Source organism: Tachysurus vachellii, chromosome 14 (genome assembly GCF_030014155.1).
Source record: "Tachysurus vachellii isolate PV-2020 chromosome 14, HZAU_Pvac_v1, whole genome shotgun sequence".
Taxonomy (NCBI): Eukaryota; Metazoa; Chordata; class Actinopteri; order Siluriformes; family Bagridae; genus Tachysurus; species Tachysurus vachellii.
This window is the reverse complement of record NC_083473.1, coordinates 8,764,281-8,790,476: the sequence shown is the minus strand read 5'-3', so window position 1 is coordinate 8,790,476 and position 26,196 is coordinate 8,764,281. Positions and strand designations below refer to the sequence as shown.

Here is a 26,196-nt window from a genome sequence, read left to right as displayed (position 1 = left end):
TTTAAAAAGAGGAACATTTATAATTTCACCTTCTAGAAGAAAACACATGTTGACATCCTGGTTTTCAGAAAGTGCTAGATTCATAAGTTACATGTCTGTGGTGAGCAGCATGTAATGCACCACATCCAGGGTTTTGTACAGTAACCAAAAAAACAATTAAAGAAAAAAAAACAAAATAATACAGCACTGAGAAAAATGAAAAACAATAATCAACAAATCACATAGTTCCCAAGTAGGAACTTTAGATAAAGTTACAACACTTAACTGTGTACTTTTTAAGTAGACTGTAGAGTAATAATACCACATTCCCAGCCTAAGAAAATACAAACTGCCCATTTGTATATTAGCATATGTCTATGGGTGATGGGTGATGTCCTGCACTTTAACTGTAAACACTACAGAAAAATAAAGTATCACGCTACACAACTGGTTAACATTACAGAAAGTCCATTTTCAAAAATTCTTGATTTAGTTCAATTGAAAAAATGACATCCACAGTCCTCTTTATTAGGAACATCTGTACACCTGCACATTCATGCAGTTAGGCAGCCAAAAACAGCGTTCGTGTTGCCAATCGTCCGATCTTTGTGACACGGTTGCTGGTAACAGAAGAGCTGCTTTGAGTATTTCAGAAACTGCTGATCAGGGATTTTAACACACAACAGTCTCTAGAGTTTACACAGAATGGTGTGAAAAACAAAAAAAACAGTGACAGTGGCTGGAAACACCTTCTTGATAAGAGGAATATGGTCACATTAAGTTGAGCTCTAAGAAAGAATAGTAACTCAAATAATCAATGTTTATAACTGTGGTGAGCTAAAAAGCATTTCAACAGACACAAAACATCAGCAACCTTGAAGTGTGTGAGCTACAACTTCAGAAAAACCACATCAGGTTCTACTCCTGTGAGTCAAGAACAGGAATCTGAAGCTATTGAGGACACAGACTCACCCAAACTGTACAGCTGAACATTAGAAAAAAGTCAGAAATTGTCATGTTACACTCTCATGCTGTTCAGTTTGGATGAGTCTGTTTCCATGATCGCTTCAGATCTGTGTTCTTCACTGGCAGGAGTGGGTCCTGAGGTGGTCTTCTGCTGTTGTTGCCAATGCACCAGTTTGATGTGTTGTACGGAGTGCTTTTTTGAGTTCCTACAGACTTCCTGTCAGCTTCCTGTCAGAGCACTCTGGCCCTTTTCCTCTGATCCTTTATCAACAGGGTGTTTCATCCTGTAGACCCTCTGCTCACAGGATGTTTTCTCTTGTTTGTTTTTCACATACAGTTCTGTGTAAACTCTAGAGATTCTATAGACATCAAACCAGCCCATCTGGCACCAATAACCACTCCACGATTAAAGTCAAACAAAAGAGATCACACTTTTTTTCTATTTTGATGTTTGATGTGACATTACCTGAAGCTCTTAACCTTCGTCTGCATGATTTTATACACTGTGATGCTGCCATGTGATTGGCTGATTGAATAACTGCATATATGAGCAGGTGCATGTGTGTTTTCTTATTAAAGTCGATTGTATTATAAATCATAATTTAGTTCATTCTTACATTTTACATACCATTAGAACAAAACTGAAATGATAGCAATTAATAGCAAATTGTTTGAACAGCGGCCACTGAGAATGAGGATGCCAGGTGGGATGGGCAGCTACTTATGCCACAGAAAAGTTGTGTGTGTAAGTTGAGGCTTGGGCTTAGGAGACATGATGAATTCACCATAGCTGTAAAGTGAACAGACCAATCTAATACTATGGGTAGGTAGTCATGGAGTTCCTATTGATTTGGTGGAAAGGTAGAGCAGATGATGCTGATGAAGCAGGTGATAGACAGAAAAAGGCCAGTGCAGATTCAGGAACTTTTAGCTTTTTAGGAGAGTTGCAAAAGACTTGAAATAGAGGATTAAATGGCTGGTGCTAATCCTACAGGGAATTATCCACACCTTGGAGATTGGGATTAAAACGGTGGGTTGTCATGAATGATGTAGGGATTGGGGTTAAATGATGAAGGGGTGGGGATTAAAAACAGGAGGAGCTTGTTAGAAAGGGGAGTCGAGACCACAAAAAAGGGTGGAGTGATAAAAGCATTGGGTTGAAAAGGGGATGGATCGTCATGAATGATGTAATGATTAGGATACATGCAGGAAGCACTGGAATTAAATGGAGATGGGATGGGATGGGATGGGATGGGATGGGATGGGATGGGATGGGATGGGATGGGATGAGATGAGATGAGATGAGATGAGATGAGATGAGATGAGATGAGATGAGATGAGATGAGATGAGATGAGATGAGATGAGATGAGATGAGATGAGATGAGATGAGATGCTGGCATTAAATGGGTGAGGTTAAAGGTGGTTAAAGGCAGAGAAGCTGAGATTAATTATATTGGGATGAAAAAGGGAGGGGAAGATATGATGTAAAGTTTGGAGCTGTAAAGTAGGAGCTACGATGTGTGAGGTTGGGAGGAGTGAGTTAGGGGTCGAGATGAAATGCACATTAAAAGTTAAAAACACTGGTGATGCAATGCAGTGATGCAATGCTCAAGACAATATTATTTTTTTCTTAATATGATTCAATATAAAATGTTTTTATGTCTAAATAATTTAGTTGAATTTGATATAATTCCCCACATTCAATATTTCTAAATCAATTAACATGGTTCTCTCAGAGTTAATAACCTTAGATTTATGGGCCTTGTATGCCATTTAATATTCCAACACATGGCAAATGAGATGCTCTGATCTTCAGTGGATCGGTGTACATCAAGCCTGAAGAAATGTTACCTGCTGAATTAATCTTGATGATGATTGGTTATACAATGTAGACAAATAGTGTAGACAAATAGCAAGAAATGAGCTGCACGAAATCATAACCAATTAAAAAAAAAAAAAAATATCAATACCTGTCAGCATTTGCAGTTAATTATTACACATTCATTTAGTGTTGATGGCCTCTATGGCACTGCGTCAGGGTCATGCTGAAAAGGGCTTTGTCATTAGTTCATATAATAAAGAGTGTGATGTAGTTACACTGTACAAAAAAACCCAGTGCAGCCTTTAATTACTGGCACTTGAAATGCACCCTTTTTCGCTTGTGACCTCAAAACAGAGAAGTCCTGAAGTGAAAAAACGTCAGTTCATCCATACCTTTATGGTCAGTGCATTTAATCTTTGCAGACAAGGAAAAATCAAGTCCCCGGTGACATCTTGTGTGTTTTACATCTTCCTCTTAACGAGAAGAAGTGAGAGATGCCATTGATACATACCATATGAAACATGACACACTTAGGTCATGATGAAGTCAGAGGATGTACCATTTCCTCTGCAAATGAGTCAGTGAGATAGCATACTACCCCATGGGGGTTTTAATAAGCAGAAGTAGAGATGTTATATTTTACAAACCACAGGATTGCAAACCATGTTTTGTTCTGAAAGGACGGGGAAATCCACAGACATGACTTCCTCACCCACAACAATATCGCTGGTTTATTCCACTTCAGAACAACGACTGGCGCTGACGACTGTACGATTCTCAGACACAGGGGAGAAACGTGGCTCAAAGCTACCTAGTGTTAAGGAGTTCATCTTTGAGCCAGGTAGGTAAAGGTTGGCCCATCCTGTACAGCAGCTTGGACAGTTCAATGTTATGATCTCTGTAGTACTCTCTTAGAAACAACTGGGACTGTAGAAGTGAGAGAAACAGAACAAGAACATTTGGTTACATTCTTGTACATAACTGTAGCATGATATAAACACAGGGGTTCAGAAGGGAGATGATTTTGTCCTGCAGCCGAACTTTGATCACTACAGATCATATGACAAACGTACAGAGACAAAGGAAAGTGGCAGAACCTGCATGAAACAGGAAGATACTTTACCTCTAACTTCATATCCGAGTATCTCTTTCCTTTACTTTTTCCCAGACATTTAGTCTTTCCTCCCTCCAGGAGCTGACACCAGAAACCTTTTTTAGGATCAAACCTGCACAAGTCAGAAAACGTTTTTCAGGGTTAAGCCAAATATTGCCTAAGGACAATTTGTTATTCAATTAGAACTGCTGTCAGGATATAAATATAAACCCATTCCTGGATGTGCATCAGCAGTTACTATGTAATTAAATAGAATGTAGATTATGTATGTGTAGATTATGTATCTATGTAGATTAAACAAAAAAACAGATTTACTGCTAATATGGACCACTATGGGTTTTTTTTTGAATACAAAGAGGGTGATGTTAATGTTGGTTGTCATATTTGAGTGATTCTCAATAGTCAGCTATCGTAAAAGTAGCAAAACAATGGCTGAGAAGGTGCTGAACTTACGCCAGGATCTTGTGGTAGTTCACGGTATTCATTAATCCCAGAAACTTCTGGACTTTATCCATGACTAATGCTGGTTCAGTTTTTAGCATCTGCCCATCCACAACCATAATCTACATAAATGTAAAAAAAAAAACAAAAAAAAAAACACATTTTTGAATATCATATAATTTCACACTAAAGCCCAACAAAAAGGCAATAAAGTTTTGCATAGAAGTAAGCCTCATAACACCTGACTGGGGTGGTAGTGTGTAAGCCAGCGCTCAAGGTGAATGGCGTATAACCCCGGGACCAAGCATCGGCTCTGTAGGACACGCAGCTTTGCAGGAGCATCACGGGCTGCGGTGATGACATCGTGAAAAGTGTATTTCAAAGCCACTGGATCATCATGTGCCCTCTGGTGCTGTGGTGAGGAACAGGGTATATTCGGGGATTTGTTTGGGCAATCAAAGTTCCAAAATGCTCTACAAACATCTTCAATTCCTCAGAAGCTCAACTCTTTACTGGTCTCAGCTCAGCTCTACCTGCATCAGCTCATCCCTAACCCTGACCTTTCTTATTACACCATTAGTTCTTTGTGATTTCTAAACTTAGTGTTTCCTGAATTCAAGATCATTTCTTCCTCACCCCAGTTCAAGTTTACCTAGCCTCAGACTGTTCCTGACATCAACATCAACTCTTTGTAATTCAAAGCTCAGGTTTTTCTGACCCCAAACGTAGCCTATCCTCAACTCAGTCTAAACTTATCTTTGACTTAAAGCTTTTCCTAGTATGGCCGCAAGCTAATAATTTTCCATACAATTTCCATCCATTCCTGACCTTATGCTCAGCTACCTTTGAACCCAAACTCAGCTCATCATGATCTCAAGCAGTTCCTCACCCCGAACGCAGCTATTTATGACCTCAAGCAGTTCCTCACCCCGAACTCAGCTCTCCATGACCTCAAGCAGTTCCTCACCCCGAACTCAGCTCTCCATGACCTCAAGCCTTTCCTCACCTCAAACTCATCTCTTAATGACCTCAAGCCTTTCCTGAACCCAAAATCAGCTTTTCATGACTTCAAGCCGTTCCTGACTCCAAAACCAGCTCTCCATGACCTCAAGCAGTTCCTGACTTTGAAATTAGTTCTTCATGTCCTCAAGCATTTCCTTTCCTCAAACTCAGCTTTTCATGACCTCAAAGCTATTTCTGATCTCACACTTAGCTTTCAGATTTCCATGACCTCATGTACTTCCTGACCTGAGGCTCACTTCTGCCTGTGCAACAAGCTCAACATCTCTGCAACATCTCTGACCCCACACTGGCACTATTCCTGACTTTAGCTGTTCCTGACCTCAACTTTGTTAAGTGTCGGGACAATTTGTGTTTCTTTAGTACTGAAAAATTCTAGTCATATTGTTTGGGACAGATGCTCCTGAGGACATATGCTTCTCATGTCTTTTAATGGTAATAAGGTCAAGTCCTTTTTTGGTGATAAATCACATAGAAGCAGAGAAATAAGCATGTAGAAGTCAGTACCTGGTACCAGGCGTAGGCTCTTTCTGCAGGACTGATGAGGACGGTGATGATTTTAGCTTTAGGTAGGAGAGCTGCTGCTCTGGGCGCTGCTAATTCAGAGTCAAAGTAATTAGCACACTTCTCAAAGTAGTAATCTGAGCTGGTGTTGGAGGGGAGAGGGAAAAACTCCATGTACCTGTAACAGAGAGATCTTAGTCACAAACACATACAGCTACAAAGCTGCTTCTCAGCAGGCATGATTCCACCAGCAAGATGCAACTATCAACATTTTTGAGTTACGCAGATATATCAGCTGAAAGAAACCGAAAATATCAGCTGAAAGAAACCGAGAAGGCTAAAGAGAGAAGTGGAAGAGCAAGTTCAAAGTATTTCTCACCAGTCTATTCCTTTGTGGTAGTTGTGCCCATTGAAGAACTGAATCTCCTCAAAGGTCTCTTTGCTGGGATAGTTTCCGATGAGGTCAGGGTGCAAGCCCAAGAACAGATACAGAGCAGTTGTCCCTGGAATAAACACGAGGAAAAAATAATACTGTAAGCTGGATGATTATGACGATGATGATGATGATGATGATGATGATTATCTCAAATTTATATCAACATATTCATGTATTTTGTTTAATATTTTGTCCTTTCATTTTTTTCTGTTACGTGCAGCTATTATTATTATTATTATTATTATTATTATTATTATTATTATTATATTGTGATTACTACTATATGCATCTCTGCAAGTAATATTAGTAAATGGCACCAAAGATGACTTGTTACACTACAAATATTAAACATAACCCTTAAACTGTAAGCAGTATTTGACATTTTTAATATCCATTTAAAAATGTAAATACAAGAAAAATACAATTCATTTAAATACTAAATCAATAGTAAATAGGCTGTCCCAGTCCAGTGTATTTACTAAGCATAACCAGTAGGGGGAGCTGGAGGCATTCACCTGTCTTCTGTGGCCCAATCACAAGCAGCTTAGGGAAGCGATCACATGTTTTCTCTTTAGACCAGATATCCTTGTGTCTCTTATCCTCGCAGGGGTTCTGAAATATTGCAGAGTTAAGATGAGAAGGACTAATGCAGAAATTCATTATAAGGAAATGCAAGTAGGCATAGAAATGCAGATAAAATGAATGACATCAAAGAAAAGCTTTACATCAGAGAAAAAAATAGTATAAGATAAATGGACATGAATCTATATAACCTATATGCAACAAAAGCACAGATTAAGATAAACTACAATTCACTTTAATCAGCAGGCAATGAAAATCATTTACAATTCTAAAATAAATAATTAAATAAAAAAAATAAAAATTCACTTTTTTTTTCCCTGAAGAAAGATTAAAGCAGGTCAGTCTGAATAAACCCTGTTCATTTTCCAGTAAGGATTAATCTGTGTAGGGTTAATCTGAGCCCTAAATGACTAAAGCACTGGCACATGCTTTCCAGTCTCTCTCACACACACACACACACACACACACACACACACACACACACACACACACACACACACACACACACACACACACACAATGAGCAAAGTAGAACACAGTGAGTGAGAGAAGAAACGCCACACATACATACTACACACACACACACACACACACACCATTTAATTCCTTTAGTATTGCATTGGAACATAAATTAGGGTTGTTTTTTAATGTTTGTTTCATGTGTAATTACAGTTTTATACTGCACCCCAATCAGAGCAAAATTAGCAGTAGCACAAGATGTTTTCACATATCACAAACACAAAACTAGAAAATGGTAACAATTCCATGAAGCGCAAAAAAAATAAAATAAATAAAAATAAAAGACACCAATGAAACAAATTTCCTCTAACACTGTGGTTTAAGATCTATTTTTAAGTGATTAATCACAATAACGCTTGCCACTGATTTTAACACATTATCGTTAGCCCCCTCCAGAACATTGTTTTGGCTGAATCTAAATTTAGATAAGAAATATTCAGCTTAGAAATGGTGACTGCAATAAATGTGCTATTGCTTTTAGTGTACAGATGGGGAAAAAGCAATACATTTTGAATAAGAAATAAAATAAAAGCAATACCAAGACAACTTATCAATTATTACACATTTTATTTATTCAAGACTTCTTTAATATTGTCGAGCATTCGCACCAGGTTCCCCATGACCCTGTGTAGAATAAGCTCTACAGAAGAACTCTTTGTGTGAAGACTTTATTTACGGTTAAATCTTTTGCATCCAATGCTGTTGTTTTCTGTTTCTGAGAGTCTGATCAACACTTTTGTGTTTTCCCATATCGATTACTGTAATGCCTTGCTGGCTGGAGTGTCAAACGCTACCTTAAACAAATTGCAGGTAGTGCAAAATTCGGCTGCTAGAATTCTAACTAGAACAAAGTTAAAAGATCATGTTACTCCCGTTTTGGAGTCCTTGCACTGGCTCCCCATTAGGTTTAGGGTTGATTTTAAGATCTTTATGCTTACCTACAAGGCCTTACATGGGTTTTCTCCTCAATATCTGACTGAGCTTTTAATTCCTTATATTCCATCTCCTGACCTTCGTTCTTCTGAAACTGGTCTTTTAACTGTTCTTTTAACTCGTTTACGATCGATGGGAGATGGGGCCTTCTTTGGAATTCTTTACCAACTGCGATAAGGCAAGCAAAATCTCTTGGCATTTTTAAATCTCAGTTTAAAACTCATTTTTTTTAGGGTAGCTTTTAATTGACTAATTGTAATTTTACATTTTGCTTATTTTATATATTTTTGTTGCTTTAATTTTAATCTTTACAATATGTGGTGTATTTTTATACATAGAAAATATGGAAAGGTTATTATAGAAAATAGCTATAGAAAATAAAGGTTATTATTATTATTATTATTATTATTAATTTTATTTTTTTTACACACTTTTCGCCTGACTGTTACAAAGCGCTGACACTGGAGACTCCTTCCACACATAATAAATAAACCTCTTCTTAGAGATTTTACACACATATTTCTTTGGTAAATAAATCAGTTCATTGTGAGGCTTATACTAAATGTATATTAGGTGCTGTGACAGATTGTCATAGCTGCTGTTTCAGTAAAGAAATCTGACCAACCAGTATTCGAAATTTGAACAGAGCTAAAAAGAAAGTTTAGGAAAGACTTATGTTAGGTGACTCGGGGAGGAGGACATAGAAACTTTACCGATCAAACGTAAATTTTTTTGCTTTGTATTCGTAAGTATAATGAACATTTGAATAGAACATGGACGGTGAAATTCATTTTGACAACACACACACACACTGAATTGAGACAATACAGCACTTGTGCACTGGGTGACACTGAGAAAGGCTCAGCTGGAGGTGATACGTGTGCAGGCACAAACGCTTGCACACACAAAGACTCCACACGAACCTTAATGTGAGAGGCTTTAAGTACAAATGACATGAGCAAGAAAAGAGATCAGAGCAGGAAGAACAAAGAGCATTCACACACACGCACACGCACACGCACACGCACACACACACGCACACACACACACAAAGACCAATGCAGTCCACAGTGAGTGAGAGGAGAACGGCGAGAACAGAAGCACACTGATCCGCGTTACAGTGAGTTGAGCGTGGAAAAGAAAAGCTGTGAATAACAAGCTCTGCATTCTCTGATGAGGAGTTGCTGACCACAGAGCCTGACACGGCAGCACACTGTACACTAATGCTATTCTTCCCCTCAGTCCCTCTCTCACGCTCCCTCAATCCTCAGCCGCCTGAGCCTCTTTTAACTTCTCAATCATCAGATGCCCCCAGTCCCACACTCCCTCAGGCACAACAACCTACACACACTTGGTATACAAGAACACCTCTTAATGGCAATCCTGGGAACGCTCAAGGACTGTGAAAACAGAAAGGAAAAAAAAAGGTGCCAAAAAGACTGATTCAGCTCACTGTGGGTTTTGATAATTAGCAGAATCAAATGAGTCAGAACTGAAAAAACAAAACACCTACACACACACTTGGCATACACTTGGTTACACACACCCACATACACACAAACAGATACACGCACCTGCCAGAGTGGCTCTCTGTCTGAGGGAAAGAGACTGAAGTATTTGTGAGCCAGTTGGACAGGAGGCAAGGTCTGCAGCCTCAGGTGAGTCCAGGTCTGCAGGAAATGCAGCAGCTTCTTAAAAGTGTACAGTCCCAGACGATCGTTTCCATAATTAGAAAGATGAGTCATGAAGATACTAATCTGCAAAACACAAAGAAACGTTTGTGTATTAGGATTTTTTTAATTAACCCCATACATCAAAAGAACTTCCTAGCAGCCTCATCAAATCCCTGTTGTCTTATCACTTCTCAGACTCGGAGAAACACTTCCTGTGGAACCACAGGCTAATTATCAAGCACCAGATTTTCAACATGGAGCGCTTATGTCATCAAACTTCTATGTATATTCTCTTCCCACTGTGTCGCTCACTCACTCTATCAGTCTGTTCTCTGCACTCCAAACTCTTTCTGGAAGACTGGATGTGAAGAGAACTTGTGAAAAGCAGGGAAATCTTTTTTTTTTCTATTTTTAATGGGCACCAACAACAATCAGAGAAACAAGAACAACAAAGACATGATTGTCTGTTTTTTCTTTAAATTATGCATTATAACCCCATCCAGATTCACCAAAACAACAACAACAACAATAACAACAACTAGACTATATTCTATTTATTTCAATAGAAAACATATAATGTATTTTATTCCATCCAGAGCAACAAAGACAAAATCAACAACTGTACATTTTTTTAAGGAAAAACATTATACAAACATTATACAAACATTATACAAACATTATACAAAGTATTCCAATTCATGTCAAGACCAAAAACTGAAACAACAACAACGGCAAAAAAGAACAACAATAACAAGAATAATATCTACTATCTAATATCATATCTAATATCTAAAAACTAAACAATATATAATGCTTTTTAAGCCCATCTAGACTTACCTACACCACTGTAAATATAGGGAGTAACACAACAACAGCTGCAGCAAGAACTTCCGAAATATCACCAAAGCATACCAACTCCACCAAAATAACTACATACAGTAGTATTGTAAATGTGAGGCGTAAGCAACAACAGCAACAACAGCAGCAACAACAGCAGCAGCAACAAAAACAGCAGCAGCAACAAAAACAGCGAGAACAACAGCAACAACAGCAGCAACAAAAACAGCAACAGTAACAACAGCAGCAACAGCAGCAACAAAAACAGAGAGAACAACAGCAACAGCAGCAACAACAGCAGCAGCAACAAAAACAGCAACAGCAACAACAGCAGCAACAGCAGCAAGAAAAACAGCGAGAACAACAGCAACAACAGCAGCAGCAGTAACAACAACAACAACAACAACATCAGCAACATTAACAACATCAGCAACAACAACAACATAATTTTTTGTTCCTGTCCTGATTTGGCATAACATCACCCTAAATATTACTAAACATCAAATCACCCAAACAACACCAAAATTACTACAAAGTAAAAGATGTATTACACAACAACATCAACAACAATATGCCATGCAGCATATTCCAGCTGGATGATGAGAAATGAGTATTAAAAAAACAACAACTGCTATACAGACATTGTACAGCAGGAAGATTTCAGTGCCTCATGCACAAATTTCTCATTTTGTTTTCCTCTAATACCATAGTTGGTCATATAGGGCATGAGGTAATATGGAAAACCCAAGAGTGTTAAATAATGGAGAACATAGGTGCTAAGATATCTTTGTCATGTTGTAAAACAAACAAGGGGTTAAAGCTAGAGGCCATGTCCTATCCAGATGTGTGACTCACCCTTTAAAACTTAATGACTCTAGCTGGTCAGTCTGATCAATAGTGAGAAGCTCATTAGGAAAGAGACGAACATGCAATTAGTTGATCTACTCCAAGAGTGTTGCTCATTGATCAGATCCAGTCAGTCGAGTCTGAACTATTGGCTAATCGCTGCATTAGATCAGGCTTGGACGAAGCTCATAAAAAAGCTTTAAGAAAAACGAGGCTTTTAGCTTAAGATAAAATACCTTACTAGCTGAAGATGTCTGCCAATACAGAGTAATGTTAACTCACACGAAGTCACTAAATTTAAGTGAAAAATAATACATTAGTATTAGTGTAATGCAGACATAAAAAAGGATAAATAAGAAATCTAGTTCACATTTTGTATCAATAATTTTATTTCTATTTATATTAGAAGAAGAAGAAGAAGAAGAAGAAGAAGAAGAAGCCTGTTGCTATGTATTGTTGTGTGAGTGACAAATAAATTTAGAATTTGAATTTAAATAGCAGATACAAAGCATAATTTATGTATGTATTCCTATTATCTAGCATTACTGAAAGATTAATTAAATAAGATCCCTAACTACTCTATAAGCAAGTTATTTTAGCTTGTCAGATTAAACTAAATATTTTACTACTAACTTTTAACTGGTTTTTAGGTTGTCTTTTGTTTTTAGGGTCATCCCAAAGGAAGAAATATTCCATATTTTGTTCATTTGTTAACTGATTTTGTTTTCCCTTAATAATAAAAACCTTCATTTAAAAAGTGCATGTGTTTACTTGTGTTATCTTTGACTAATATTTCAATTTGTTTGAAGATCTGAAACATTAAAGGGTGACAAACGTGCAAAAAAATAAAAAAATCAAGCCGGGGCAAACACTTCTTCACAACACTTTACATGTCTAATGCCAATATAGATTGATGGGCTTAATATTACATGCAGTCTAAACATTGGACATTTAACTTCACAGAAAACAAAGACGGTTTGTAATATAGTGCGAAGGGGCGGGGCTTCCCGGATGTCAGCTATCATCAGAGAATTCTAAACAGCCGCGTAATTGGCAACCGTTTCAGATTCATATTGAGGATGTAAATGGTGGGACTCAGGATATGAGGGACTAGATTAGTGCACTTAATGCGTATAGCTCAGAAGGCAATAACCAAATGCACTGATCGATTAATAGCTAATCAGTAGCACTGATATTTATCAAGAACGGAAACACAACCATACCTAAGATGTGTAGTAATAAAGAAATGGTGCATGCAGTTTACAGTGTAGTGCTGCTATCATATTATTTGTTGTGATACAGCCTGCTTTTTCAGAATATTGACCCGGATTACCAAACTTACAACCATGCCTTTTCTGTCACAGAGTATAAACATGCCGGTAATGAAATTTTAGGATGGCTGATCCATGTGCTGCGAGAGGAACGGATGTGTGTGTGTGTGTGTGTACTCACTGGGTTGAGTAATACAGTGAGGAAGAGTTCCCCTCCGTCGATGAGCTTGTCCAGCTCCTGAGGGCCTCCTGGGTAATCTTTATAGAAGATAGTGTGAGTGAACAGACCACAAGTTTGCCTTGGCAGCACCTAACAGAGAGACAGGCAATAGGTTATCTCATAAACTTAAAAGCACATTGTTTATATTACTTTCTCTTTCTATCTCTCACATATACAGTATATACACACAAACACAGAGTCATATAAATTCACTTTTCGTTAAACTACCCGGACACCTCTGTGCGCCCTCCATCTATCTCCACACACAAACACACACACACACACACACACACACACACACACAATGCATGCACCGAGCTTCTCTCTTCACTCCGATAAATAGAGCAAGACTTAATGTAATATTCATAATCTCTCTCAGAGCGTTCATGAACTCGGCGGGTGTATATAAAAATCAATGAGAGGCAGAATCCACATCTGAATATAAATCTGCTCTCAGCAATCAGCTAACCACTCTCTCCTGTCCTACTGCTCTCCCTGCTTCAAGGACAATCACACCGGGGGGTCAGACAAGCACAGAAATTAAGCTCAAAAAGACAGATGGAAGAAATCATCCAAAGAAGGCATTTAGAGTAAAGAGCAGGTAATATCAGCTGAGGATTTAGAGAGAGAGTGAGTAAAACCCCAGATCTATTACAGTTATTAGTTGAATCCAGGTTAAGGGAAAAAGAAAAGAGAAAACAAATGTAATAGGAGGAAGACATGGGAGAAAAATTCACAGAGGATAGTGTGGAAAAGAGCAAGTGTGTGGGTGTGAAAAAATAATGAATGAAATGGAAGTAACAGAAAGATACAGAAAGAAGCAGTGAATGTGTCGGGATTAATATAGTTCTGATTTTTTCCCCCCCAAAACAAATTTTGTACTTGAGGGATACATTAACACACTGAATACAGTGTAATGGCATGAGAATGGACAAAGCATGAATAATACAGTATGATTTATATGACTATTTTCTGAAATAAAAAGAGTCTCTATTTTAACTTGAATTAAATTTGATCAAATTTTCATTTCAGTTTTCTTTTAGTATTTTGTTCATTTTGTCAATTATCCGTTTGAAGTGGATCTGGAGCATATCCAAGGACTTTCGGTTGCAAGTTGGTCAAAAAAAAGAACAGGTTTGGGTAAAAAATAGCTGTCATGTGTTTTGGGTGGTAAAAAGGAAACCAGAGAACCCAAAGGAAACCTAGCAAGGGAGAACATGCTATAGAATTTGCAGTGCATTGTTGGTGGATGTGTGTGGACCCTCACATTGATGCCATTGTGGATGAAGCCGCGGCGGTAGCGGGCTGGCTTGAGATGAGGATACTCCTCTGTGCTGGTCACTCGGATACCCCACACTTTCTTCCAGGCGTCGTAGAGCTGCACGTGAATGGGGTAGACACCTGAGTGATGAGGAGCCACTGCGTAACCCAGGTGGGTGGGGATAGAGTGATCCTGCACACAAGATTCATACAACAGAAGTCTTGAAGTTTATTCCTACATCATATTCATGAAGTTAATATTGTTGTGTCTCGATTGTATATAAAACAATCTCGCTTTTGAAAAGGAACAGAGATCTACTGCTCTGCAGCGCTACAGGCAAAGGTATGTACGTTTTTGCCGTCACATTCAAACAAATAACCTTTAAAAGTCTTCCTAGACTAATGTGTAGTGGTGAGTGTGTACAAACCAATACAAACCTCTGAGATCTACTGACACAAGTAAATGTTTCACAAAGTAAAATTTTCACATTACTGTAAATAATCCAGTATGTTGTGAATACAAACACAACATAATTCTTGTGTAGCAGCATTAACCAATTTTGCTTTATTTGTTAAATGATCAAGCCATAGATTTGTTAAAGCAATAATACACAAAAGGTAATACACAAATAATACACAAAAGGTCTTATAATCTCTTCATTGCAGAATGGAAAATAAAACTGAGGATAAAACTGGTGATGATTAATTAGCAGACGAAACGACGACGACGAATTATCTCTCTTTGTCCAGTAACAAACACAATCCCATATTCATGAGAAAATAATATCTCAGCTTCAATTCACACACTTGACTATGCACACAAACACACACACTCAATAATGCACTACCATCATATCACACATCCACTGACCTGCATGGTAAAATTTCCCAGACTTGCCCCAGGTTAGAGGTGAAGTTTGGTGAAGCTTAAGTTGATATAAATATCGGTCTGAAACTGTTGTGCCTCAGTTGTATGTAAAAACGATTTCTCTGTTTCAGAAGGAACAGAGATCTACTGCCTTGCAGCGCTCCATGCACCAACTACAAGGCCAATTTACTTAGTCTTGTCTATCACAATCACAAAATGCCCTGAAGTAAAGTTTTAACAATCTTCCTAGACTATCATGTTGTGTGGAGTGTGTACAAATCAACAAAACCTCTCAGATCTACTCACAGTCTAGTTATAATTATACTGGTTCACTAGGTTACAGACTTAACACTGGTTAACACTGGTTAGGTTACAGACTTAACACTGGTTCACTAGGTTACAGACTTAACACTAGTTCACTGGGTTACAGACTTACAGTAATACTGGTTCACTAGGTTACAGACTTAACACTGGTTCATTAGGTTACAGATTTAACACTAGTTCACTAGGTTACAGGCTTAACACTAGTTCACTAGGTTACAGACAACACTGGTTCACTAGGTTACAGACTCAACACTAGTTCACTAGGTTACAGACTTAACACTAGTTCACTAGGTTACAGACAACACTAGTTCACTAGGTTACAGACTTACAGTAATACTGGTTCACTAGGTTACAGACTTAACACTGGTTCATTAGGTTACAGATTTAACACTAGTTCACTAGGTTACAGACTCAACACTAGTTCACTAGGTTACAGGCTTAACACTAGTTCACTAGGTTACAGACAATACTGGTTCACTAGGTTACAGACTCAACACTAGTTCACTAGGTTACAGACTCAACACTAGTTCACTAGGTTACAGACTCAACACTAGTTCACTAGGTTACAGACTCAACACTAGTTCACTAGGTTACAGACTCAACACTAGTTCACTAGGTTACAGACTCAACACTAGTTCACTAGGTTACAGACTTAACACTAGTTCACTAGGTTACAGACTTAACACTAGTTCACTAGGTTACAGACAACACTGGTTCACTAGGTTACAGACTCAACACTAGTTCACTAGGTTACAGACTTAACACTAGTTCACTAGGTTACAGACTAAGGTCTGTAGTCACTCGTGTTCATGAGGAACTTTACAGGATTATATTTAAATACAGATATAAATTACAGAACCAGTTACTGCTTGTGGCATCACGTTACACTTCTAGTGCCTTCACACACCGATCAGCAATAAGATTAAAACCACTTCCCGATTTATACACATTACACATCACATACATTATTACACACACAGTGACAGATGTAAGACAGGATTACACAGGTTCAGCATGACAACACTTTCTGGATGTTGTCTAATCCCTTCTAAGGTCTCAACAATGAGGCAGTACACTAAAAATAAGGAATAAGTAGTGAAAAAATGTAGCCAGTTGCATCACGGTACACTCCTAGTTCCTTCACACACCGATCAGCAATAGGATCAAAACCACTTCCCGGTGTGAAGTGAATAACAGCGATTCTCTTGTTACACTGACGCCCATTAAGGGGTGGGAAATATTAGGCAGCAAATGACTAGTCAGCAATCAAAGTTGATGTGCTGAAAGCAAGAAAAATGGGAAAGCATAAAACGCTACTTTGACCAAGGACAAAATGTGATGACTAGGATGACTGGGTCAGCTGTTCATGATGCTTCTTGATTCTTCTGTGGTTATGCAGTGGTTAGTATCTTACAAAAGCTCAGTTACCTTGACGATAACGGTATTCCCTAATGGCAGACTAAGGAAGAGAACATGACAAAGGTGTTGAATTGGCCTTCAAATTTCCCAGATCTCAATCTGATCAAGCATCCGTGGGATGTGCTGGACAAACAAATCCAATCTATTGAGGCTCCACAAAATATTAGGCAGGTGGTTTTAATGTTAGAGCTGATCAGTGTATAATGCCTTTAGTCTGATTTGATCAAATCTTGCAGTGGAGCGTCTGCTTAGGTATGAACACAGCAATAAATCTCTGGTCTTAAATAATGATTTAATAGCCATCAGGTGGTCTTCCAAGTTACCTCTAGTGCAGTAAAAACCCAGATGTAGCCTTTAAAAAATTCTTTTGAATTGTCCAGTACATGAAGGATGTATCTGAGTCAGCTTTTCTTCTTCCCGGTGTAATTATTTTTTTTTTTACATTTTTATCATGCATCTGTTTGCGACTCCTCAAAGTGTCATTGGAGCCAAACCATTTATTCATCTCTAATTCGTAATCGAATTAAACTGACTCATCATCATAAAAAAAGCTGTAAATAAACAAGAGTGTAGTTTGTTGAGGGATAAATTACTCAATCCTGATCACAGACGATAACTTTCCTTTAAGGTTTATTGAAATTAAGAGGTGTGTGTGTGTGTGTTTGTGAATGTGTGTTTTCTGTTTGTGTATGCATAAACTCAGCCACAAATAACCAAACAGGGTTTTAGTGCAGTGTTTGAATTAGAAGAATCCAACTCCATTGGGGAAATTAGAACGATATGTATAATAATATTGTTGGGTCTCAAAATGATTATACACACAGTGCCAGATGTGATACAGGATTACACAGGTGCAGCATGACAACACTTTTTGGAAGTTGTATAATCCCTTCTAAGGTCTCACCAGTGTGGTGGTACACTTAAAAAAAAAAAAAAAAGATCTAGTATAAGCTCATTGCTTGAACCAAGTTAAATTTTAAATTTAAACAAGCCTCTAATTGCTATACTGACTTACATCCCTGAATTATTCACATAGTGAAAACACTCTAAAGTCTTGAGCATGTTGTGTAGCAGTAACACGACAGTGTGTTGTGTTACAGTGTGACGTGACCGGGTTCCATCACAAGCTCGGGTGAGAATGCTTTAAAAATACACGATCAAATAATGTACAAAAACAAAAAGTGTTAACGCTACTCAATTCAATCACAAGGAACCGATGAATGCGTATGAATTATGCGCACTGTCCACTTTATTAGGAACAGAATACTGTACCTGCTCATTTATGCAGCCAATGAATGATGTTGCAGCAGCACAAATCATTAAATTCATTTTTGTTGACACAGGTCAAGAGCTCCGGTTAAACTTCACATCAAACATCACAAACAGAATAGAGGAAAAGTGTGATATCCATGACTATTTCAGTGACATGGCTGTTGGTACCAGATGGGCTGGCATGACTTAAGCCTCCTTGGTTGCTTTAACATGGCTGAAAGTGACAACTCTGTCTGTGACTGACAACTCTGTGTGTGCCTGTGTGTGTGTGTGTGCCTGTGTGTATGTGTGCATTGGGTACTGACCTCTGCGAAACGTCTGTTCAGGAGCATCTGTTCCGCTAACACACTCTGGTTGTGAAAGCGGTGAGGCTGCATGTGACTCCACATGTGTGGAAACCACCAGAACTCTTTAACATATGATAACAACAGGTCATCGCCCAGATCCTCCTCATCTGTACCTACACGCGTGCACACACACACACACACACACACACACACACACACACACACACACACACTTACTTATTAACCGAGGACAACAACAGGTCACATCCCAGATCTTCCTCAGCACCTACACACGGCTTGTTAACAGAGGACAATAGTAGGTCATCTGCTTCATTGTCATCAACAACATAAGACATACACACACTCACATACACACAATCTCAACTTGATTCGTTCACATGGATAATGTTTAACAAAGTAAAATATTCACAGTAACCAGTATGGTATGAATACAAACTCAGCATAATATATGTGTGGGGGAAAAAGGGATCTGACTGCAGCAGCAGCAGCAAATTGTGCTTTATTAGCTGCATTATCAAACCATTGATTCGTGAAGCAACAAAAACAAGAGTGCATTATTATAATAGCTTCATTCTGGGAAGGAAAAAAAATGAGAATAAAACTGGTGATTATTAATTAGCAGACAAAACAATGATGATTTATCTCTCTTTGTACAATGACAAACACACCCACATTTAAAAAAAACAAGGTCGCATAATATCTCAGTATTAGTGCGCACAAACGCACACGCGCACACACACACACACACACAATTCTCAATACAACATGACTATGGTATCATATCATCCACTGACCTGCATGGTAAAATTTCCCTGAGAAGCCAAGGTTAAAGGTGAAGTTTGGGATTGACTTCCGCAACTCATTCTGCGTCTCTACCAGTGCCTGGATGTAGAAGTACACACACAAACACACACACATTCAGAAATTATTACTACACACATTGAAACAATGCTTATTTTAATTTAAAGTCTGCAATATTATCCCAATCATATTATTTCTAGATCTGTCTGTTTTAGTCCCTCCAGAATTTTGCCATTTTGCAATTCGAAAATTTATGGAAACTCAAGCAAATTTAAACACAAGCAATATTCAGATGAGATTGCGGTTTTTCTAAATGACCTCAGATTTTCTGTAGATTTTGGTTAAGGCATGTCGCGTGACGTCATGATGACACACAGTCAGCCAAAGTCCTCTTTGATTCACATGCATGTAACATCTCATATAAAGAAAAACAATAATTGCACGACAATTAAAAAATAAACAACAACCTACTGTAGCAAAAACAAAGCAGCCACCGGCAAAAAAAAAGCAAAATCGTCATGAGGTGTGCTACATTCTCATCACTATTTGATATTTACACTATTTGATCTTAAATCTTTTTTTTTTTTAAAGATAACGGTCCTAAAGCACCCAACATTTTGATTAAACTGAAATTTCCTGTATCATGTTTCAGTATGTAAATGTAGGCCTTAAAACAATGGGACATTCTTAATGGCATATTCATAGGGTCTGTATTTTTTAAGTTAGCCTTATTTGGTGTCTGATTACTAAATTATTAATAAATAATTAATCTACGTGTTACCAGTTAATTCTTAATATACAGATGGTTAAAAATGACTTTATTTATTACAAAATTAATAAACTAATTCACTTGTATCTAGTATTGTTTTTTTTTTTTATTATTATCTGACTTTATTAATTGTATTTATTAACTAATGAATGAACATCAATTAAACTTGATGAGTTTAAGTTGATAACCGTTTAGCATTGCAGCAGCTCCAACTCACCTCTACATCAGCCATCTTCATCCTGGTGCCCTCTTTTCCTACGAAGATATCGTCAATGTCGACTAGTACATATCTGTCCAAGGACAGTGAGAGCCTCTTTGATGTGAGGAAGGCCACAGCGTCCACGAACACCAGCTTGTGCAGCCAGAAGGCCAGGCCGTTCCCAAACAGCACGCGCTGGATACCATCGTGGAGCCCGAGGTCCTGAACCACAGAGGTGTGGAGAACGGCACGTAGACCTATGCTTTCTGCTGACTGGGTCTTGGCTAACAGTACTGGTTCATATGTGGAATGGTTTGACTGGAACACAGTCCAGTTATCACCAGGAAGAGGACCTCTGACCACCTGAGAGGTGAGAGAGTGAGAGTGAGAGAGTGAGAGAGAGAGAGAGAGAGAGAGAGAGAGAGAGAAGTGAAAGAGAGAACAGAAAGCTTTTAATAATAATAATAATAATAATTTTCTCACACACCTGTCATCCTTAACATAACATTTCATATGTTATCTGTTTCAGGATATACACAGGTTTATTTATATCTATTTTCAGTTTCATTATGGTATTTAAAATTTCATTATGGTATTTAAAATTAAATGATGATTTGGATATACTGTTCCTTTGTTCTCAGTCAGGAAAAGGTTTCTTTGTTGAACACTGATGAATGGCTTTTCTTTATACAGCAAAATTGTATTTTTTATTTTATTTGTGCTCATAAAAGTTATATAAATTAACAGAAAGAACTAAATCCATTTATCTCTACTGTCTGTGTGACATCGATGTCAGACAATTACTTGTATAATTCTGATGAGTCTAATTATCGCTATCATAAAGCTCTGACTGACTTTAATCAGAGAAATTTAGAAATAAAATACAACCGGTTTACTACTGTAATGTAAAAATGTAAATACCATGCTATATATTGATGAAGAAACCTGGCCCTTTTTTATTAACTCTATAATGAAAAGGAAAATATTTCAAAAGACAATACATTTAGAACTTTATTATAGCTTGAGTGTATATACAGTATATAACTTAAATGGTATTAATATAGGTTATACATTTTTTTTCCTGCATGAACCGTTTCTTTTTTGTTTTTGATTTTTTCACTGTTCACCCTCTAACTGCAGTAGTTAAACCAGCTGCAATCAACATGATGAATCTTCTGGTGACCCCAGTGCCTCATACAGCAGGTTTATTATCTTTAAACACTAACATCACAAGAAGTGAGTTAATGTTACGTCTGAACGGACCTCGTGGGCGCGGGTGATGTGCAAGAGAGGTGACTTGGGGTTGACAGTGCAGTCCTTTAGACCCAAATTTGAGTGAAGGAACAAAGGGAAACCTTTTAGCTGGGCACTCAGGAGACTGTTCTCGTTGGCCTACACACAGAGAAACACACACAGACACACATACAGAGTAGGAGAGGGAGGGAATAAAATAAAGATCTGTGAACTGGCTCGGAGAGTAGCATATTAGCAGAATACAAATCCATCTCATTTGGTGAGGTCAGACTATAATAATGTGGATTATCACATTAATCATCCATACAGAGAGATAGATTAGATCATGTGACCTTGAAGAAGCCGATAATCCCCACTCCGTACTCCACACAGTATTTATCCAGCAGCTCCCTGTTCCAGGCGTCCATGTTGACATATTTCAGGATGTTCTCGTAGATGATGAGAGCGAAGCGGCCACGGTCACGCTCAGTCAACGTAGGCATGTCTCCTTTTCCAGGAGAGATCTCTGCGTGGTACCGGAATCGGGCCGACTCCAGCACGGCAACGATGTCTTGACCCAGCTGGGAGAACTGACTCTCGACAAACACGAGAACCACCGGTTCGGTCTGGCTGCCATCTGCCGCCACATCTCCGCCCACTTCATCCTGGAGCGGCAGGAGCCGGGATGGCATAAGGTCATCATCGCAGTCCTCTGGTGCCACCCCAGCTGAAGGCTCAAACCCCCTTTTGACTCCATACAGGAAGTAGGCGGAAATGAAGACGCTGAGCGTGCACAAGAGGAAGAGGAGGAGAAAGATGGTCTGGAGCGTGAGCTGGCGGAGGAGGCGTCGCACGCAGCCAGCACCCAGCATCGTGGGGATGACCCCCCACAACCCAAGATAAACAAATAATCAAACAAATGATCTGTAAAAGGCAAACTCGAGTCAAATCTCAGAGGCTTTCCATTTACACCATCGCTGTGTCTATGTCTGTGTATAAACACATTGTGAGTAAAGAAAAGAGATGTTCAATGAGCTGGTCTCCTCCATATTAAATGCCACTATGTCACCATGTCTGTTGTCAGCTTCTTTAATTGAGATAATTTTGTCCGTACACAGCTCCCTGAAGGTGCGATAAATGGCCGATTGAGCCTGTTTCCTGTCCTTCATTCAGATTCATTCCTTATTGCTGCTCATAGAAGAGCTGAAGCAATGTCAGAGCAAATGTAGTCATTCATTCCAGAAACGTCTGAGTACCTGCAGAAAAAAAGAGTCACCGTTAAGGTGAATAAACAAATATATAAAGCATATGAAAAAAGTCTGTAGACATTTAACCATTGAGCCTATATGTGGTTCTTCTAAGTTCTTCTTTAAACCGCTCCAATAAAGCTGGAAGTGCACAATTGTCTTTAGTTTGCCAAGATTAGACTAAAAGACGAAGAGTTCAGAGAAGTGTTTAATTAGGTTGAGTTGCCCTGAACACAACCCCACTTAACTCCATTGGGATGAACAGCAACGCCAACTGCACCCAAGACCTCCTACCATCAGTGCCTGATCTCACTAATGCTCTTGTGGCTGAACGAACAGCCAAACTCCAAAATCAGAGAGCCTTCAAAATAAGTGGGGGTTAATATAAGAAGGACTAAATCTGGAATGGGATGTTCATCAAACATATAGACGTGATGGTCAGGTGTCCACAAACCTTTAGCCATATAGTATATAAAGCAAATATTTCTCATAGCTGACTGTTAAAAAAAAAATCTCTTGTGTCTCTTGAATGGTAACCATAGTAACAGCAAAATGTAGCACAGCTAACATGTGCTTGGATTGTGTAATTTATTTCAAACCAGCAGAATGCAGAACGAAGGAAACACTTGACCCCGTTTTCATTAATTATAATAACTTAATAATAAGCAGGATCAATTCTTCTTCTTTTTTTTTTAATTTCTTCTTTCTTTTTTTTTTTTTTTTTTTTTTTTTAAATCGCCAGCAGCAATTTTATCTAAATGTCATCTTGATAAATGTTGAACACCGTCAGTTTAATATACAGATATCAGGATAAAGCCACCATACAGGCATTTACCCAGTGTTCAAAAGCGTAACTGATACTGATTAAATTAATACGGTACAGTTTGTGTTGAGGTGTAAAATACGATGATGCTGGCAAGGTTCTCTGTTCTGGAACTGCATAGCAGACATTATGTTTGAAATTATTGTCAAGAAAATGTCTATGGTTCCTGAAGCAGTTCATTCCGGAACATTTTTTGCAATGTCAAGAGTCAAGAAGCTTTTATCGTCATTTCAACCATATATAGCTGACGCAGCACACAGTGAAATGAGACAATGTTTCTCCAGGTCCAGGGAGCTACATAGAAGAACACAGAGCTAAGGACTAAAGTAAGTTAGTACTAGCCACATAAAGTGCATCTGTGCAACCTGGTGCAAACAGTGCAAGACAAAAGTCAGTGCAATCTCTTCCCCAGGTATCCGCACACATGCACCAAGCAGTCCATGTGATTTAAAAACATGTGATGCATCAGACCAGAACAAACCAGACTCAATGGTCCAGTTCTGATGCCCACATCCCGAAGCTTTGTGTGGAAGACAGACTCAAACAGGATGAGCACTGTGACCAGTCTGCAGCTACGGAGCCACATGCACTGCAAGCTGTGATGCACTGTATGTTCTGACACCTTTCTATCAGAGCAAGTATTAACTTTTTCAGCTATTTGTGCTACAGTAGCTCTTCTGTAGGATTGGACCAGACAGGCTATTTATCTAACCAGATTAACCAGTTAACTGGTCATCCTTTCTTGGACCACTTTTGGTTGGCTCTAACTACTGAATACCAGAAAAACCCCACAAACCAGCACCCAGTCATCTAGCCATCACAATTTATCCTTTATCAAAGTCACACTTGCCTATTTTTGGGTTCACTTGCTGTCTAACGTATCCCGACCTTTAAAGGATATAACAGTGGATCTGTAAACGGTCAGTATGTAAACCGTTGTATGTAAAAGAGTTTGCCAAAAGGATAGAGAGAATGTGGAATGCATAATCAGGAAGAAGCATGCAGATAAATAATTAAATGACTACTATTGCCTGGAAGAGATAATTACCACACCATTTTGTTTTCTCATTAAAAAAAACAATTGCCTTCTGTTAACCATTGAATTAAAAATAGACAGGAAGTGTAATCCTTTTATTCCTGGTTTACAGCGAGCATCGTTTTCTACAGTACTATTAAAACTAGTACCATCAGGTTCAGGAGAAAACATGATGAAATTGCAAATGTTGTACAGTGAGGATACACACAATTGTGAATAATTCAGCAATTATTAAGAATTCAGTAATTATTACACAGTCTTAAGGACAAAATATATATATATATATTTTTTTTTGGTAAATGTGTAATGTGTCATTAGAGGTGTAGAATAGGGAAAGGGAACATGTGACAGCGGAAGCTTCTTGTTATCAGTGGAATTAATTTCATCAGGCTATTAATCAGAAGTGGCAGTTTCTAGGCACGTCATCATTCAGTTTGAGCTGTGTGATTATACATTATTCATTTAGGCATCTATATCCCTGTATGAAATCATTTCCAACAGCCATTTCTTGCAACTTATTTCTGTTCTACTGTACTATCTGGAACTCCACTAGATTATATCCAACTGAATATCCGTTCTGCTCGAGCTACACCACAGGGCAAGTAATCAAAATGAATATGAGACAATAAGTTGATGAAACAATCATCTCATTGCTTAGTCATGAATTTCTTGGTTAAAAAACCAACAGTGCCTGTAGTGCGGCTCGACTTCTAAAGTTTTATTTAAGTAAGACGAGCTAAATTTCTATAGGAAAGTGAATAGTGCATTTTTTTTTATTTAAATTCATATGTAAAATATTAGATACTGTCTATTATTATTATTATTATTATTATTATTATTATTATTATTATTATACAGTAAATAAATACAGGCTAAATACTTTTGCAACCTTGCTATCTATCTGTTTATAAATACTATATTGATACTACTGACATTTGTCTTGAAAAACTATTGATTTTATTTCTAAATTATTGTCAAACTTTTTGTCATATTTAACATGAAATTATTTGTTTAACATGTAACCAGAATATGCCAATGAATACAAGCCTTTCCGTTCAATTCTGAGAAACATCATATCATATTGTGATTTATGCAAAGGTTAGTTCTGGTAATTACTTCCACTAATTTAGTCGAGCAGTGTTCTGGGAGTGCTTTTATTATGCATAGCTGCACTGGGACACTGTTCCACTGTGTGTCTCTCTACTCATCTGTGTCCTTTATGAAGACATGGTTATATGAGAGTATGAAAGCACTGTCAGTTAAAGATGAAAAGGAGAATGGGATGCTGACGGGAAGCAACTTTAATGGAAATGTACAAATCCATGTGAGCTATGTATCCAGCTAGAGAAAGCACTAGAAAGTTCATTATAACTTTTATACGATTTGGTTTAAATATGTACACAGAAGTCATACATATGCTAGTTTTCTGAAGAGATTATCCTTCAGAGGGTTACAGGAAGCATGGTGTCTATC

The 26,196-nt window shown here is 38.1% G+C and overlaps 1 protein-coding gene across 1 annotated transcript in view; it reads right to left on the bottom strand.

Annotated features, from left to right (window-relative positions):
• Positions 1-26,196, bottom strand: part of ndst1a (N-deacetylase/N-sulfotransferase (heparan glucosaminyl) 1a) — a 76,241-nt gene continuing 50,045 nt past the window's right edge. Inside the window, exons 2-16 of the mRNA XM_060887048.1 lie at positions 21,971-22,873; positions 21,648-21,776; positions 20,403-20,747; positions 19,410-19,497; positions 18,613-18,767; positions 14,432-14,617; positions 13,126-13,254; positions 9,892-10,074; positions 6,799-6,895; positions 6,227-6,350; positions 5,851-6,025; positions 4,565-4,735; positions 4,336-4,445; positions 3,892-3,994; positions 1-3,695 (exon numbers count right to left, since the gene is read on the bottom strand). Of these exons, the coding sequence (XP_060743031.1) occupies positions 3,576-3,695; positions 3,892-3,994; positions 4,336-4,445; positions 4,565-4,735; positions 5,851-6,025; positions 6,227-6,350; positions 6,799-6,895; positions 9,892-10,074; positions 13,126-13,254; positions 14,432-14,617; positions 18,613-18,767; positions 19,410-19,497; positions 20,403-20,747; positions 21,648-21,776; positions 21,971-22,489 (2,634 nt within the window). The 5' untranslated portion in view covers positions 22,490-22,873 and the 3' untranslated portion in view covers positions 1-3,575. The remainder of the gene's footprint in view (positions 3,696-3,891; positions 3,995-4,335; positions 4,446-4,564; positions 4,736-5,850; positions 6,026-6,226; positions 6,351-6,798; positions 6,896-9,891; positions 10,075-13,125; positions 13,255-14,431; positions 14,618-18,612; positions 18,768-19,409; positions 19,498-20,402; positions 20,748-21,647; positions 21,777-21,970; positions 22,874-26,196) is intronic.